This window comes from Chinchilla lanigera, unplaced genomic scaffold, assembly GCF_000276665.1.
Source record: "Chinchilla lanigera isolate Chin_1 unplaced genomic scaffold, ChiLan1.0 scaffold00019, whole genome shotgun sequence".
Lineage (NCBI taxonomy): Eukaryota > Metazoa > Chordata > Mammalia > Rodentia > Chinchillidae > Chinchilla > Chinchilla lanigera.
The window spans coordinates 12,989,503-13,003,901 of NW_004955420.1; the positions used below are offsets into that span (position 1 = coordinate 12,989,503).

The 14,399-nt window shown below is 53.3% G+C and overlaps 2 protein-coding genes across 2 annotated transcripts in view; both read right to left on the minus strand.

Moving 5' to 3' along the window:
* Nucleotides 1-2,998, minus strand: part of Ncbp2 (nuclear cap binding protein subunit 2, 20kDa) — a 13,133-nt gene extending 10,135 nt beyond the window's left edge. Inside the window, exons 1-2 of the mRNA XM_005383144.2 lie at nt 2,837-2,998; nt 907-1,088 (exon numbers count right to left, since the gene is read on the minus strand). Coding sequence (XP_005383201.1) covers nt 907-1,088; nt 2,837-2,914 — 260 coding nt within the window. The 5' untranslated portion in view covers nt 2,915-2,998. The remainder of the gene's footprint in view (nt 1-906; nt 1,089-2,836) is intronic.
* Nucleotides 2,999-5,389: 2,391 nt separating this feature from the next.
* Nucleotides 5,390-13,668, minus strand: Pigz (phosphatidylinositol glycan anchor biosynthesis, class Z; the record flags this gene model as incomplete). The annotated part of the gene is given in 3 exon segments (XM_013513393.1): nt 5,390-7,250; nt 9,041-9,265; nt 13,502-13,668. Coding segments are annotated over 3 exon segments (1,917 nt in total). The 3' UTR covers nt 5,390-5,688.
* Between the last annotated feature and the right edge of the window lie 731 nt (nt 13,669-14,399).

Here is a 14,399-nt window from a genome sequence, read left to right on the forward strand (position 1 = left end):
GATCCTCCTGCCTCAGCCTCCTGAGTGCTGGGATTATAGGCATGTGCCACCACACCTCGCTAATAAATAGCATTTTTAAATACAGGCAGACCTGCACGTGCTGACATGGAAAAAACCTCCAAGATAGGTTAAGGAAAAATGCCACCACACATCTATAGGCTTATGTCTGGAAAGACTCCAAGACACTGACAGCTGGGAAAAAATTCAGGGGCTCACAGTGATAGGGACACTTTATTTTTCCTATCCTCTTTGGGCTTTGAACACCAGTTTTTTTGGGTGCTGGACATCAAACCCCAGTCCTCACATACACTAAGCGAGCACTCTATCCTGAGCTACACTCCAGCCTAGAGGTACATATATTCTTTTTGTTTTTGAGACAGGATCTCACAATGTAGTTCAGGCTGGCCTTGAACTTACTTCAGTCATCCTGCCTCAGCCTCTGTCTTCCAAGTGCTGGGATTATAGACATGTGCTACTATGCTCAGCTACAAAAAGTATATATTCTTGACATTTTTCTTAAACAATCAACCTTGAACAAAACACGAATTTCAGATAAAATACAGGCATTATGCCAGGCGTGGTGGTGCACGATAATCCTAGCTTTTGGGAGGCTGAGGCAGGAGGACTGCTGAGAGTCTGAGGCCAGCCTGGGCTACAAAGTGATTTCAAGGCCAGCCTACACTGCATAGTGAAACCCGTCTCAAAAAGCGCCCCCACCAAAAACAAAACAAAACAAGAACAACAAAATATATATATAGGTATTACTAACTTTTAGTGACACTAGGGTGTGGACACAGGACAAAATAAGAGACATTAATAAGCTAATACCCTCATTTTTCAAAACCAGGCAATCAACCCCTGTTCTGCCCTGGTTCAACAGCAACATTACACATTCAGAAAGGATACTCCACAAAACAGAAGCCACATGCTGTTTTCTTCATTTTATCCAAACCCATAATGATCTTTTTTATGTCACCACTTTTGCTGAAGAGTTCATAAATCTGTTCTTCAGTTGTGTAAAAGGAAAGATTTCCGACATACAATGTGCAGCTTTTCTTCAGTAATTTTTCTTGTTCTTCATTGTCACCCTAGAAGATCAAACAGAGATAAGGTTAACCTTACAATTAAAAAGAGGTTTGCTTAATGCCCAGCATGTGGTACGATTGTAATCCCACTGATTAGGAGACAGAGGCAGGGAGATTGCTGGGAGTTAAGGGCCTGCCTGTGCTACATAATGAATTCAAGGCCAGCCTGAATTGCATAGTGAAACCTTTCCTCAAACAAAAAAAAACAAAAAGCGAAAACTTGATGGTGTGAATTTAATGTGGCCTCAATCAGAATTTCCTTTCCCGACTAACACATTTATACTCTCCACACCTACCTCCTGTGGCACTCCCTTCCCCATCACAAGGGGGTCTGGCCCTTCTCTGAATCTTAACAGCCCTCCCCTTTCCGATGATCATTTCTACTTTGGTTTTTGATTTTGATCACTTGCTTTCTTTTTTTTGGCGGGGTGGGGAGGTGTTCCGGTACCAGGAACTGAACTCACGACCTTGGGCTTGCCAGGCAGGCGCTGTGCCGCTGAGCTAAATCCCCAGCCCTGATCACTTGTTTTCATTTACAACCCTTACTACAGGATTGAGCTCTTAGAGTGCACAACCTTCCCTATTCCCCTAGGGTTCAGCAGAAGGCTTCAGCAGCAGCACTCAGTAAAGGGTATTGTGTTAATTTCTGCCACCTCATTCTGTCCCACCCCTACCTTTGCTGATACAGAAAACCTCACTTGGAATATCTGCACCTTGTCCTCCTTCCACACTAGTAAGTCATAAGGCAACCACCCCACCCCACCCCCCCGCGAGGGACTTAAACTCTCAATAATAAAAACTCCTTCCTCTTCACCTGTTCCCCTCCACCTGTTGTCCTACTCCGCTGGGCAGCCCGCCCTGTCGCTCTCCCGCCCAATAAAGACTCCTCTGGTGTCAGAAGGTCTGGTCTGGTTCTGTGCGGGTCTAGGCCGGATCACACACTGAGACACAGTCTAAACCAAAATTTCCCTCTTCTGAAACCCAGCAGTTCTCTGATTTTGACATCCAGACACCTCCCCACTTAAGAGGCCTTCCCAAGGGCAAAACAGGACTCGGCTTTGTGTTTCTCACCCACTGCTTAGAACTTTATGGGTTACCCTACTAAAAGAAAGCCGGGGGGCGCTAGGGATTTAGCTCAGCGGCAAAGCGCCTGCCTGGCAAGCGCAAGGTCGTGAGTTCGATTCCTGGTACCGAAGAAAAGACAAAAAAAAAAGAAAGCCGGGCTTGGTGATGCACACTTGTAATCCCAGCATTCTGAGAGGCTGAGTCAGGAGAATCGCAATCCCAGCATTCTGGGAATGAAGCTCAGTGCGAGGGCCCTCAGGGTTCAACCTCCAAGTATCTAAGAAAAAAGCCTCGAGGCGCCAAAATGCAGTATGTGAACGATCAACAACGCGTGTCAGCAAGGCGGCACCGTGTACCCTAGGGAGTGGAAAGGTCCCCCACTGCTCCGCATCACACACTTCCCGAAGCACCAATACTGTTGCCCGGAATGCGCTGGACCAAGTTTAGGCCGCAGCTGCACGGGAATGGGAAAGCGAGTCTCAGATTCCCTTTCCAGGACAGAAAGTGTTTCCAGGGATAACCAGACGGCCTTCTGGCATCCATTCCCGCCGCTCCAGCAGGCAAGGGGACCCCACTTCGCGTTTGAGCAAAACAGCAGAACGGAAGAAGACACAATGAGACCAAATACAGCGGTTTTCAGCGTTCTGGCCCAGGGCCTCGCCCTCTCGCGACCCGGCCTGCCTTACCCGAAAGTGCTGGTCCCGGTACTGGCTCAATTCCACGTAGGAGTCGCTGCGCAGCGCCTTCAAGAGGCCACCCGACATGATGCTAAGAAGTGTAAGAGGATGCGCCGCCTCCGTAAACAGCCGGAGGACCGCTAACGGCGGCGGAAGCGGAAACACGCAGGCGGAAGCGCAGTGTACGTATGTACGTGCGCCCAATCCGCGTGCGGCGGTGTCGTCATCACGCGGCGCGGGCGCAGAAGCGGTCCGTGGTGGAGCGCTGCCGGTAGGAAGGCAGAGCTACGCGCTAGCGGTTCCGGGGCGCTCGGAGGAGGATGGTTCTCCGGCGGCTGCTGGCTGCCCTGCTGCACAGCCCGCAGCTGGTGGAGCGGCTGTCGGAGTCGCGGCCCATCAGGCGCGCGGCGCAGCTCACGGCCTTCGCGCTGCTCCAGGCGCAGCTGCACGGACAGGACGCGGCCCGTCGCCTGCGGGCCCTCGCGGCGGGACCCGCGGGTGACCTGGGCCGCCGCGCCGCTCGATTCCGAGACACTTTCGCCCGGGAGCTTCGCCGTGGCCTCCGCGACCGCCCGGGGCCGCCGGGGAGTCAGAGGGGCCCGGGCGCGAACTCTTAGACTGGACTGGGCCGGGCCAAGGTCACCTGCTCTCCCCTCCGTGCCCGACTGACCTTGTTATTGCGCAGTCCTGACCGGCTTGTGGCCGGCTGACGTCCTCATCGGGCCGAGGGCACCGTGTGGACGACCCCGAAGAAGCCGCTGACGGACACCCGGACACTGCACGGGCTGCGGGCGTAGCCGGAGAGCCTGCCTTCTGCAGATGGGACGCAGTTCTTGACAGAGGCCGCTGCGCCCGCACCGGGACACAGGGTACCGACTCCGGGGCAGGAGGACCGAAAGACACCCCGCCGTTCTCTGATTAAATGAGCTGAGTCATGGCGTGAGTGTGGTGCTTCTCAGCCGAGGTGGGAGGGGGATCTCGGAGCTCCAGGGCCATGGTAAGAGCAGTTCACACGCTGAAGGCCTGTTTTCGTGCCAGCTCTTGCTGATTGCCTCTCTGTGGCTTGTCGCTTTTTACAGCCACTCTCAGGAAATGGAAGCCCTTTCTCGAGTTGCCCAAACCCTGCAGAGTGAGGTATGAGCGCGGGCGTGACTTCGGGGCCTGGGTCACAGCTGTGTGCTGGCAGCACTTTCGCTGCTGCTCGGCGACCGCCTCCCACATCGCCACCAGCCAGTGTGACTACTGTCCGCCATGACCAGGACTGGTCAGCTAGTTGGGGCCGTGGTTAGGAAATCCATTGCATGCAAAAAAACGCGGTCAGCCGGGCGTGGTGGTGCACGCCTGTAACCCTAGCACTCAGGAGGCTGAGGCAGGAGGATCGTTGCAAGTTCGAGACCAGCCTGGGCTACAAAGTGAGCTCAAGGCCAGCCTGAACTGCATAGCAAGATCCTGTTTCAAAAAGACAAAAAAAAAAAAAAAAAAAAAGCGCTGGCAGTTGAAGCTCTTCCCTAGATTTCTAATCACCTGTATGTAGGCGGCACAAGTAATCATGCAGCTAGAAAGCTTGAAGCCATAGGCAAAACTTTTAGGCCAGTTATTGATGCTGACTACATTGTGTGTCCAGGGTTCCATTGGGGCGGACTGAGAGGGCCTCGGACACGGTGTAAACTGAGAAGAGAGAACCACTGGGCTCCTTAATCTGAGAACGTTTTTCCTTTTGGTGCTGAAGATTGAACCCAGAACTGCAAGCATGCTAGACAGTAATCAGGCGCTGTCACCAAATCCTGCCTGCAGACCTTTGGGTCTTGCCATGTCTTGAACTATGTAGCCCAGGCTGGCCACAAACCTGTGGCGATTCTGTTGCCGCAGCCTCCCAAGTGCCGAGTGCTGGGATTATGGGTGTGCGCCACCACACCTGGCAAGGGGAGCCTTTATCTTGGAGGGAGGATATTGGGGATTGAACCTAGGGCCTTCAAATGGAGCTACATCTTCAGGCTTTTATTTTTTATTTTTGAGACGGGGCCCCACTGAATCACTAAATTCCCAGGCTGAGCTCAAACTTCCTGAGTGCTGGGATTACAAGGCTGCACCAGCATGCCCAGCTGTGAGAATGATTCTTAAGGGCAAGGTGCAGAAATGGGTGGAGAGTTTCCTGCCACGTCCAAGGGACAGGAGTGGCAGAGAGGAGGGAGAGTTCCAGAATGCCTTGTTTTGGTGAAAACCAAACTGGGGCAGCAGACATCAAGGTGCCATTAAAATACAACCACTCCCACTTCCGTGGTTAAAGAGATTTGTGAGAGGCGTGCCCGTTGAGGCAGGGGACACGTGCTTCGGACCACAGGAATGACAGTGTTAGTTGGCAGGCACTTGAGAGATGTTCTGGTCTGGGTACAGGTTGGGAGGGGGTGCGGTGGTGAGGTGGCTTCCTCTAGATCATGGGAGTGGCAGAGCGGGGACTGGAACCTGTGTGCTCTGAGTTGGAACCCTTTGCTCTCTACCGCACCCTCCCAGTGCCTGGAAGGCCAGACTGGCCCTGGAAAACGCAAGGATTGTCACGGGAGCAAGAGGGATGTCATCGGCAGTTTATTGTCTTTTTTCACAGCCAGGTACTAGATATTGAAAACACAAACAGTGGCTGAAAGCAGTAGGGTAGGCACATACTGGGTGCTGTGGGTTACACCAGGGCTCTTTGGGGACCTTAGCATCAGGACTGTGACAGTTCTGATGTGTGGTGTCTGAGAAGAACACGGGCTCACCCAGAAGGCAGAACACCCGCGGCCATGCCTGGGAGAGGCGGCAGTGGGAATGCGGGGCACCAAGGCCCCGTCGCACGTCCAGTCCAGCTGGAGGGCCTTGTGCGGCTACGCCTTGGGCAGCAACTTCTGTGCCATTCCGTCAGGCGCCGCGTCCAGCTCCACGATGTGCAAGCTAAGGTGGTCCCTCCAAGCTCCACTCAGCAGGGCGGACAGGCCAGGGGGGTCCTCCAGGGTTAGGTGGGGAAACACGCGCGTCTCGTTCTTGAGGGGGAAGCTGCACTTCTCCACGACGTGCCTGGTGGTCCCAGGCGTCACCACAAAGAGGCGGCAGAGCCACGGCCCGCCGGCCACCTGGCAAGCCGGCTGCCGGGTGAAGTTCTTCATGGCTTGGCACAGGACCCGGCCCTCGCTGCCACCCATGTCCACCACCTCCACAGGCGACCCGAGGCCCGGGAGGTGCAGGAGGTGCTGGGGCGGCATGTAGGTGCGCGCGAAGAGGAGCGTGTAGTGGGTGGGCAGGCCTGGGCGCACGGGGGCGTGGACCACCTGCTCCAGGACCCTTAGGCCGGGTACCAGGCCTCCCTGATGCAGGCAGCCGAAAAAGAGGGCACCGAGGGCGTTGAAGAGGACCAGGGTGCCCTTCCAGGGCACCGGGTGGGTCCGCGGGCTGCACAGCAGGACTAGCGGGATGAGGAGGGGGATGAGGAACCGAGCTTCCTGGTGGCTGAAGGCAGACAGCAGGGCCAAGGGCACGAAGTAGAGCAGGAGGAGGGATGCCCGGGGGTTGGACAGCAGGTTCCGGGCACCCTGCACCCTCACAAGGCCCATCTGTGCCCACGCCCGGAGGCCTGCTTGCAGCTGCTGCCATGCAGCCTGCAGCGCCTGAGCGTGCAGCACCCCGAAGAGCAGGAAGCCGTTGAGGGCCAGGTGAGTGAGCCGCGCGTGTGTGCCGTGTCGGGCGAGGTTCTGGGGATCCAGGTTGTAGCGCAGGAAGTTGGCCGGGGTAAGGACCAAGCTGCTAGACCTGGAGAGGCTGGAGAAGTACCAGCTGTCCACGGCCACAAAAGCCCCTGCGGCCAGGGCTGCCCCGGGGAGCAGCACCAGGGCCTCCCAGGCCAGGGACTTGAAGCTGGGCTTTCGGGCTCCACGCAGGCCCCAGAGGAGGAGGGGGACCAGCGCGAAGGCTAGGAACGTGGGCCGGTTGAAGAAGCCAGCAGCCACCACGGCCCCAAGAAGCCAGCTGTGCCACCACGGGCCTGGGGCAGGTTTCTTGGGTGTGAGCCTCCATGCCACATGAGGGGACACCAACACCAGCAGCCACGTGAACAGAAGCCCCTCGATGGCGTTGGAGAAGGTCCTGGTGTAAAACACCAAGGTGACGTAGGAACCAGACAGCAGGGCCAGCGCTCGCCAGCGATCTGCACCCCACAGCGGGGCCAGGTGGTACACGGACCGGTCCAGGGCAAAGGACAGGACAGTGAGGAGGAGCCGGGGCCCTACCAGCAGCGCGTAGCCACTCACAGGGCCTGGCCATGGCCCCAGCTCCTCCCAGAGCCGGAGCACCCAGAAGGCAGAGCCCGAGGTGAGCATCGGGAAGACCGCCGTGCGGCAGGAGCTGCTGGCGTAGAACTCCCAAGGCCGAGTGGCCTGCACGCCCAGGACGTCCTCTGCAGAGATCAGAGAGGTGGCTGAGCCTGCGCTAGGCCCGGGGGTGGTGGGCAGAGCCTGTGTCACCCTTGAGCTGGGGACTTGATGTCTGTGGTTTTAATCCTCTTATATCGCAGCCCTGGGCTGACCTAATCTCAGCAGCCCTCTGACAGCCCTGCCTCCAGCATGTGAAGGACTTGGCGTTCCTGCTGGGCTTAACAGTGGACAGGCTGCTGGCGAGGGATGTGGCTGACCCTGGAAGCAGGCACCAAGGAAATAAGGGTCATAGTCCCCTAGCTGAAGTGAACTAAATTCTGCCAACAACAGGAATTTTACAAGCAGATGTTTTTTCCTAGGGCTTCCAGACACAGACCCAGTGCTGCCCATATCTTGATTTCCGTTCTTGTTTTTGTTCTGTGTTTTGCCTTGAGACAGGATCTCTCTATGTAATTCAGACTGACTTTAAACTCACTGTGTAGTCCAGGCTGGCCTTGATGATCCTCCTGCCTTTGCCTCTTGAGTGCTGGGATTACACACCCAGTGTATGCCTTGATTTCAACCTTGGGATTCCCTGAGAGTGCTTGCAGGACTTCTAACCTGCAGAACTGAAGCTACAAATGTGTACCAGGCTAAACTGCTAGGTTTGTGCTGTTCCTCATACTCAAGTGGGTAAGGCACCCCTGTGGAGGAACAGGAAGTGAGAGACTCCTGGACAGGCCAAGGGAAAGAGCTAGAGACGCTTTGCTCTTCCTCGCAGAATTCCAGGGTCCCCAGGTCAGAGTCAGGACCCCACTTAGGAGAGTGGTGAGTATGGGTTACAACCAAATGTGACTTTAGTTTCTTTCTGGTACTGAATGTTTCTAATAAAACTCCTAGCCGGACACGGTGGTGCACACCTGTAATCCCAGTACTCGGGAGGCTGAGGCAGGAGGATCACCAAGAGTTCAAGGCCAGCCTCACTACACATCCTGTCTCAGAAAACAAACAAAAAAACAAAACAAAAACAACAAAACAGAAGATGTGTAGGAAAAAGGACTGAACTTTCCAATGTAAAAACCAAATCTAGGGCTGGGGATTTAGCTCAGCGGCAAAAGCACCTGCCTGGCAAGCGCAAGGTCGTGAGTTCGGTTCCTGGTACCGGAGAAAAACCAAAAAAAAAAAAAAAAACACCAAATCTACCTCTTGAGCCCCTAGCAGAGAGAGCCAGAGGCTCCCTACGTATCTTCCTATGTATCTGTTCCTCCCTTTGTTGTTAGTCTCTTTAGCTGGGTGTTTGGAAATATAAACACTGTATTTCCCAACTTCCTTTGCAGTGAAGGCTATGTGATAAGGTGTGGCTATATGATAACATGCTGACCCGTGGATGGGCAAAAAGCCTGTGACTTGCAAAATGTGGCCTAAAGGAGTAGACATGCCTGTCTTGTGTTCTGTTGGCTGGAAGGACAGTGTGATGACTGGAGCACAAGCAGCCACCTTGCACCACAAAGAAGTCAGTTGCTGAGAGCACCTGAAAGTACCTGCTGCACCGCCCACCACGGAGATGTCAGTCCCGCCCAGGGAGCAGCCTGTCTGGCCCCTCCCTCCTTTGAAGCTAGGATGAAAAGTTTCATCAGAGGGCATCCGTTCCGCTTCCTGAGCACCTGGGAAAGCCCAGCTAGAACTGCCTTGTGGAGAGCGCCGGGCCTGCTTCTGTTCTGAACGACCTGTGGGTCCCCACAGGAAAGCACCAAGCAGCTCGGCGTGTGCCCTGCACACCCGAGTGTCGCCTTCCCCACTGCAGTTCCCCCCCTGGCCACGCGTGGGGAGTTACCTGCCATGACCTCCGGTGACTGGAAGAACTCATCGGGATGCACGTAGCCCGTCTGCGGGAGCAGGCACCACAGCACGCGGAGCAGGCTGAGGCCTCCCCAGAATGCCCTGGACGCCACCTCTGGGTTCAGCTGCTGCCGAGGAGCGCGTTGAGAGCCTGGCATGGCCGCCCTGCTGCGGTCACTGCTCTGCTGGGTCCTCAGGTCTGTGTCTGCTGAGAGCGACCCTTGTTAGTTATTAGAATATAAGTTAGCCAGACATGATGGTGCACGCCTGTAACCCCAGCACTTGGCAGTGTGAGCCAGGAGGATCTCAAGTTCAAGCCCAGCCTGGGCAATGTAGTGACTTAGCAAGACTCTCACAATAAATACGAAATAGCCAGGCCTGATTGCACAGGCCTGTAATCCCATCATTCAGGAGGCTGAGGCAGGAGGATCAAAAAGTTCATTCCCAGCCTGGGCTACATAGTGAGATCCTTTGGGTGTGTCATTTTTTTGTTTTGTTTTGTTTTTGTTTTTGGTACTGGGAATTGAACTCAGGACCTTATGCTTGCCAGACAGGTGCTTGTGCCGCTATATCCCTGGCCCCCATAGTGAGATCCTGTCTCAAAAAAAAAAAAAAAAATACTATAAATATTTTTTTTCTGAAAGATGTTTTTGAGTCATGGCCATGCACATTTTCAAGTTCAGTGAGCAGTACCAAACTTTTCCAAAGGTTCCTACCAGCCGGAATGGGTTACATCATGTACCACTCATGGCATTGTCTAACATTTTTTTTTTTTTTGTCTAACATTTTGATTTTATGACTCTTGTTTGTGTTTGTTTGTTTGCTTTTGAAACGGTCTCACTATACAGTTCAGGCAGGTCTTAAACTCAAAGCACCCCTGCCTCAGCCTCCTGAGTGCTGGGATTACTGCTGGGTGCCTCCACGCTTGGCTTAATTTTGTGAATCTTGAGGAACTAACACTCAGATTCAAATGAGTTGAACACTTTTTCAACTCTTTCTTTTGTATCGGGAATTAAACTCAGAACCTCCCACTTGCCAGGCAGGTGATGTACTGCTGAGCTATATCCGCAGCCCTTTTTCAGATGTTTCTGCCATTCTTTTATGGAGTACCTTGCCCATGTATATTGGATCAATTATCTTTTAGTTTCTATGCTTAGGAAATCTTTGTACTTATGTCATGGGAAATATCTTTTCCAATGTGGCAGTATTCTTAGTTCATTTTCATCCCTAATATTGCCTGCTTGCACCTTCTTTGTTCTCTTTCCTCCTTGATCATTCTCATTATAATTTTGTCAGTTTCATTGAAAATCCTTTTCTTAAAATTAACTTTTTTTTTTTTTTGCCTTTTTGAGACAGGGTCTCACCATACAGTTCAGGCTGGCCTTGAGCTCACTTTGTAGCTCAGGCTGGTTTCAAATTTGGAACGATCCTCCTGCCTCAGCCTCCAGAGTGCTAGGATTACAGGCATGCGCCACCATGCCTGGCTTCAAAAAATTAACTTCGGACAGCAAATAAATATATGAAAAAATGGTCAACATCACTGGTCATTTTAGAGATGCAATTAAAATAACACTGAGATTCTATCTCACTCCAGAAAGAATGGCTGTCATCAAGAAATCAACCAATAACAAACGCTGGTGGGGCTGTGGGGAAAAGGGAACCCTTTTCCACTGTTGGTGGGAGTGTAGGCTCGTGCAGCCACTGTGGAAATCAGTGTGGAGATTCCTCAGAAAACCAGGATTGGAGGTCCCATTTTACCTAGTATCCCCCTGCTATCTTCCCAGAAGAATTAAAAACATCATACCACAGTGACGTGTACATACCCATGGTTATAGCAGCAGTTTGCAACAGCTAAATCTTGGAAACCTCCCAAATTCCCATCAACTGATGAATGGATAAAGATGTGGGGGGTTTTATACAATGGAGTACTACTCTGCCATAAAGAAGGATAAACTTGAAACATTTCTAGCTAAGTGGATGCACCTTGAGACCATACTCATAAGTAAAATAAATTGGACACACAAGTTTAAACAGCACATTGTTTCTCTGGTATGAGAAACCAGCAGTGTAAATAAGGACTAAAATGTGTAATAGATATTGGGCAATGGGAGGAAAATGTTCAAATGAGGGCAACAAGGGAGGCGGGGAAGGAAAAAGGGACAACAACAAAAGAATAGAAGGAAAAATGGAAACAGAGCTTTTGTAAATGGGGCGGGGAGGGGAATGGGACAGAAAGCAAGAGACCTCATGCACGGGAACAGCTTCCCTCTGAGGACTGTGATCATTCTGCACATCTAAAAGGTACCCTCAAAACACCCTCTAAAAAAGCTGATGCAGCCAATAAGGTGTACTAGAACAGGAAACAGGAAGAAGAAAAGGAACGAGTCTACAGAAATAAACAAAAAGCTGTTCTTTTAGTGGCAGCCCTGAGGGCGGCTACCAAGATGCAAGGTCTGGGGGCTCAGCCAATGAGACTGCACGTGTGGGAAAGCGGGTCACCTCGAGAAGGAATGTCCCCACCTCCTGCCAAGCCCTGTCCCGTGTGTGAAAAAAACCACCAGAAGGCAGCATGTCCTCAGAGGCAAAGGTCCTGGGGCCATTAAGGCCACTTAGGTAATAGTTCAGCATGGCTGAGGGTCCCCCTGTGCGCAGGTTATCAGCCCAGGGCAGCTGTAACAGGAGGCGCCTCCACTAATCTGTTGGATACTGGTGTGACCCTCAGTTCTTCGCTCCTTTGCCGGACCCATCTTCCCTCAGCACTGACATGTGTGGGGGTCCTCTGGAAACATTATATCAAGTGTCCCTTGAGCTCTGGTTGGGAAGGCCACCTCTGCACTCCGTTTCCTGGTGGCATCTGAGAGCTCCACCCCACTTCTTGGGAGGGACCTGCTAGTGCAGTTGGGAGCAGCTATCCTCATAGCTGCCAACGACACCTTCTCCTCCCTCAAAGAGCCTGGGGTCGGACCCCTGTGTGAAAAAGTAGGGGACAGACTGGATGAGCAATCGCAGCCCCCCAGTGCCACCAGTAAAAATCTGCCTGCGGGATATGCATCATTTCCAAGCCAGAAATAACACCCATTAACGGGAGGCTGGGAGGTACTTAGCAGATCATAAAAACATAAAGGCACAGGCCCATGGGATACCTGCAGCAGTCCACGCAACACTCCCGTTTTGGGGTACAAAAGCCCAGTGAAGACTGGAGGCTAGCCCAGGACCTCAGCTCATAAATCAAGCTGTTGTCCCCTTACACCGGGTGATACCTAACCCCATACTTCATAGTACCAGGCACCAGTGGACTCAGAGTGGTTTGTTTTGTTTTGTCTTTTTGAGACAGGATCTCACTATGCAGCTTAAGCTGGCCTTGAACTCACTTTGTAGTCCACGCTGGCCTTGAACTCACAGCAAATCCTCCTGCCTCAGCCTCCCGAGTGCTGGGATTATATGAGTGTGCCACCACGCCTGGCTTTTGGTGGTTTTTGGTCCTGGATTTAAAAGATGGCTTCTTCTGCATCCCTTTACGCCCAGATTCATGGTTCTCTTTTTGCTTTTGAAGATCCTTCCACACGGACCTCACAGTTGACCTGGGTTGTGCTGCCCCAGGGGCTTCATGACAACCCACATCTGTTTGGGCTAGCCTTGGCCCAAGACTACCTTGATTCCTCTTGTCCACAGGTGGAAGTCCTTCATAATGTAAATGACTTCCTGGTCTGTGCTCCCACTGGAAAAACTGTGAGGATGGGACCCCCAATTTTGTTTTGTTTTGAAACAGGGTTTCACTACGCAGTTCAGGCTGCTCTTGAACTCCTTTTGTAGTCCAAGTTATCCTGGAACTCGAGCAACCCTCCTGCCTTAGCCTTCGGAGCCCTGGGATGACAGATGTGCACCACCACACCCAGCCTGATACAAACTATCTGCCCAAGCCTCACCTGTGTCAGACTTTTGTACAGTATTTAGGATTGATTATTTCAAATGGGACACGAACCTGGGGAAAGAGTGGACAGAACCCGTAATCTTGTTCTCTGCTCCCCAGACCCTAAAACAACTCAGAGGCTTCCTGGGGATCACTGGGTTTTACAGATTATGCATTTCTGGGTGTGGAGAAGTAGGCAGGCCCGTGTCTCAAATGCTAAATGAAGCTCAACAAGATAACACACAGCTCTTACACTGGGACCCAGAATGGAAAAAGGCTTTCAAGACCCTAAAGCAGGGCCGGAGATATAGCCCAGCGGCACAAGCACCTGCCTGGCAAGCGCAAGGTCCTGAGTTCAATTCCAGGTACAAGAAAGGTCCCTAAAGCAGGCCCTGTTTATGGGCCTCAGCGTTGAGCCTCTCAATTTATATGTGATGGAAGGAAAAGAGGGGAAGCATTGGAGGTGCTGACCCAGGCTGGGGAACCCACCCAGTGGCAAGTGGGGGAAATAAGTAAAAAAACAGATTTGGCAAAAGGGTGACCTACTTGTCTCCGGACCGTCAGCGCCATGGCCTTGTTGATCCCTGGGGCCGCTGCGCTGACTCCGGGCGGGGCTTTCACGGCGTACCCCTCCTCGGGCCTCTGGACTGCTGTCCTGCAAGGGCGGCCTCTGCATTTCCGATGAGCGACTGACACAAGACCAGGCTATGCTACTAGAAGGGCGAGAGATTCGAATCAAAAGCTGCCGCCCCTAAGCCGGGCCGAGGCAGGGTCAGTCAGGAGCACAGCGGTAGGTAAGCGCGGCCGGAGGCCCTGGGGAACGCCCCCTCAAGCGAGCCGGACCTGGGCCTCTACACAGACGGGCGCCCCTTTATGGAAAATGGAAGAGGCTACCCAGGGGCGACTCCAGCCAGACGCTCGGTAGTGACCACTTTGCGCAGGGACCGGTGCCCAGCTGGTGGCGCCGAGCCCTAGAGTCAGCAGGGGAATCTGTGCAGACATCCAAGCGCGCCACTTGGTTCCCCCTGCACATGCTGCCATCTGGGAGGAGAGCGACTTCCTAACTGCTGCGGGATCTCCCAACAAACGTAGCCCTTACCACGGCGGTACACGGGCCCCGGGAAGTGGCTGTAATACAAGCAGGGGCCACCAGGGGGAGGGGACGACGTGCGCCTCGGTAACCGGCCGTCGACGCTGCATCAGGCCAAGCTGCAGCAAGACCCCTGCCTGCACCCACTCCCCTGGGCAAGGGGTATTTCAAACCAGAGGACACCCTCACTAAGTGTTCTCGGCGCTAGGCGAAGGCCTAACTCTCCAGCCCTGAGGCTGGTACCAAACAAAGGAGGGAAGGATCATCCTCCCCTCTGCCAGCCGATGGAAGACACTGAGAGCCCCCGCCAGCCCTTCCACCTGGAGAAGGAAAACATGATCCACACGGCTAACG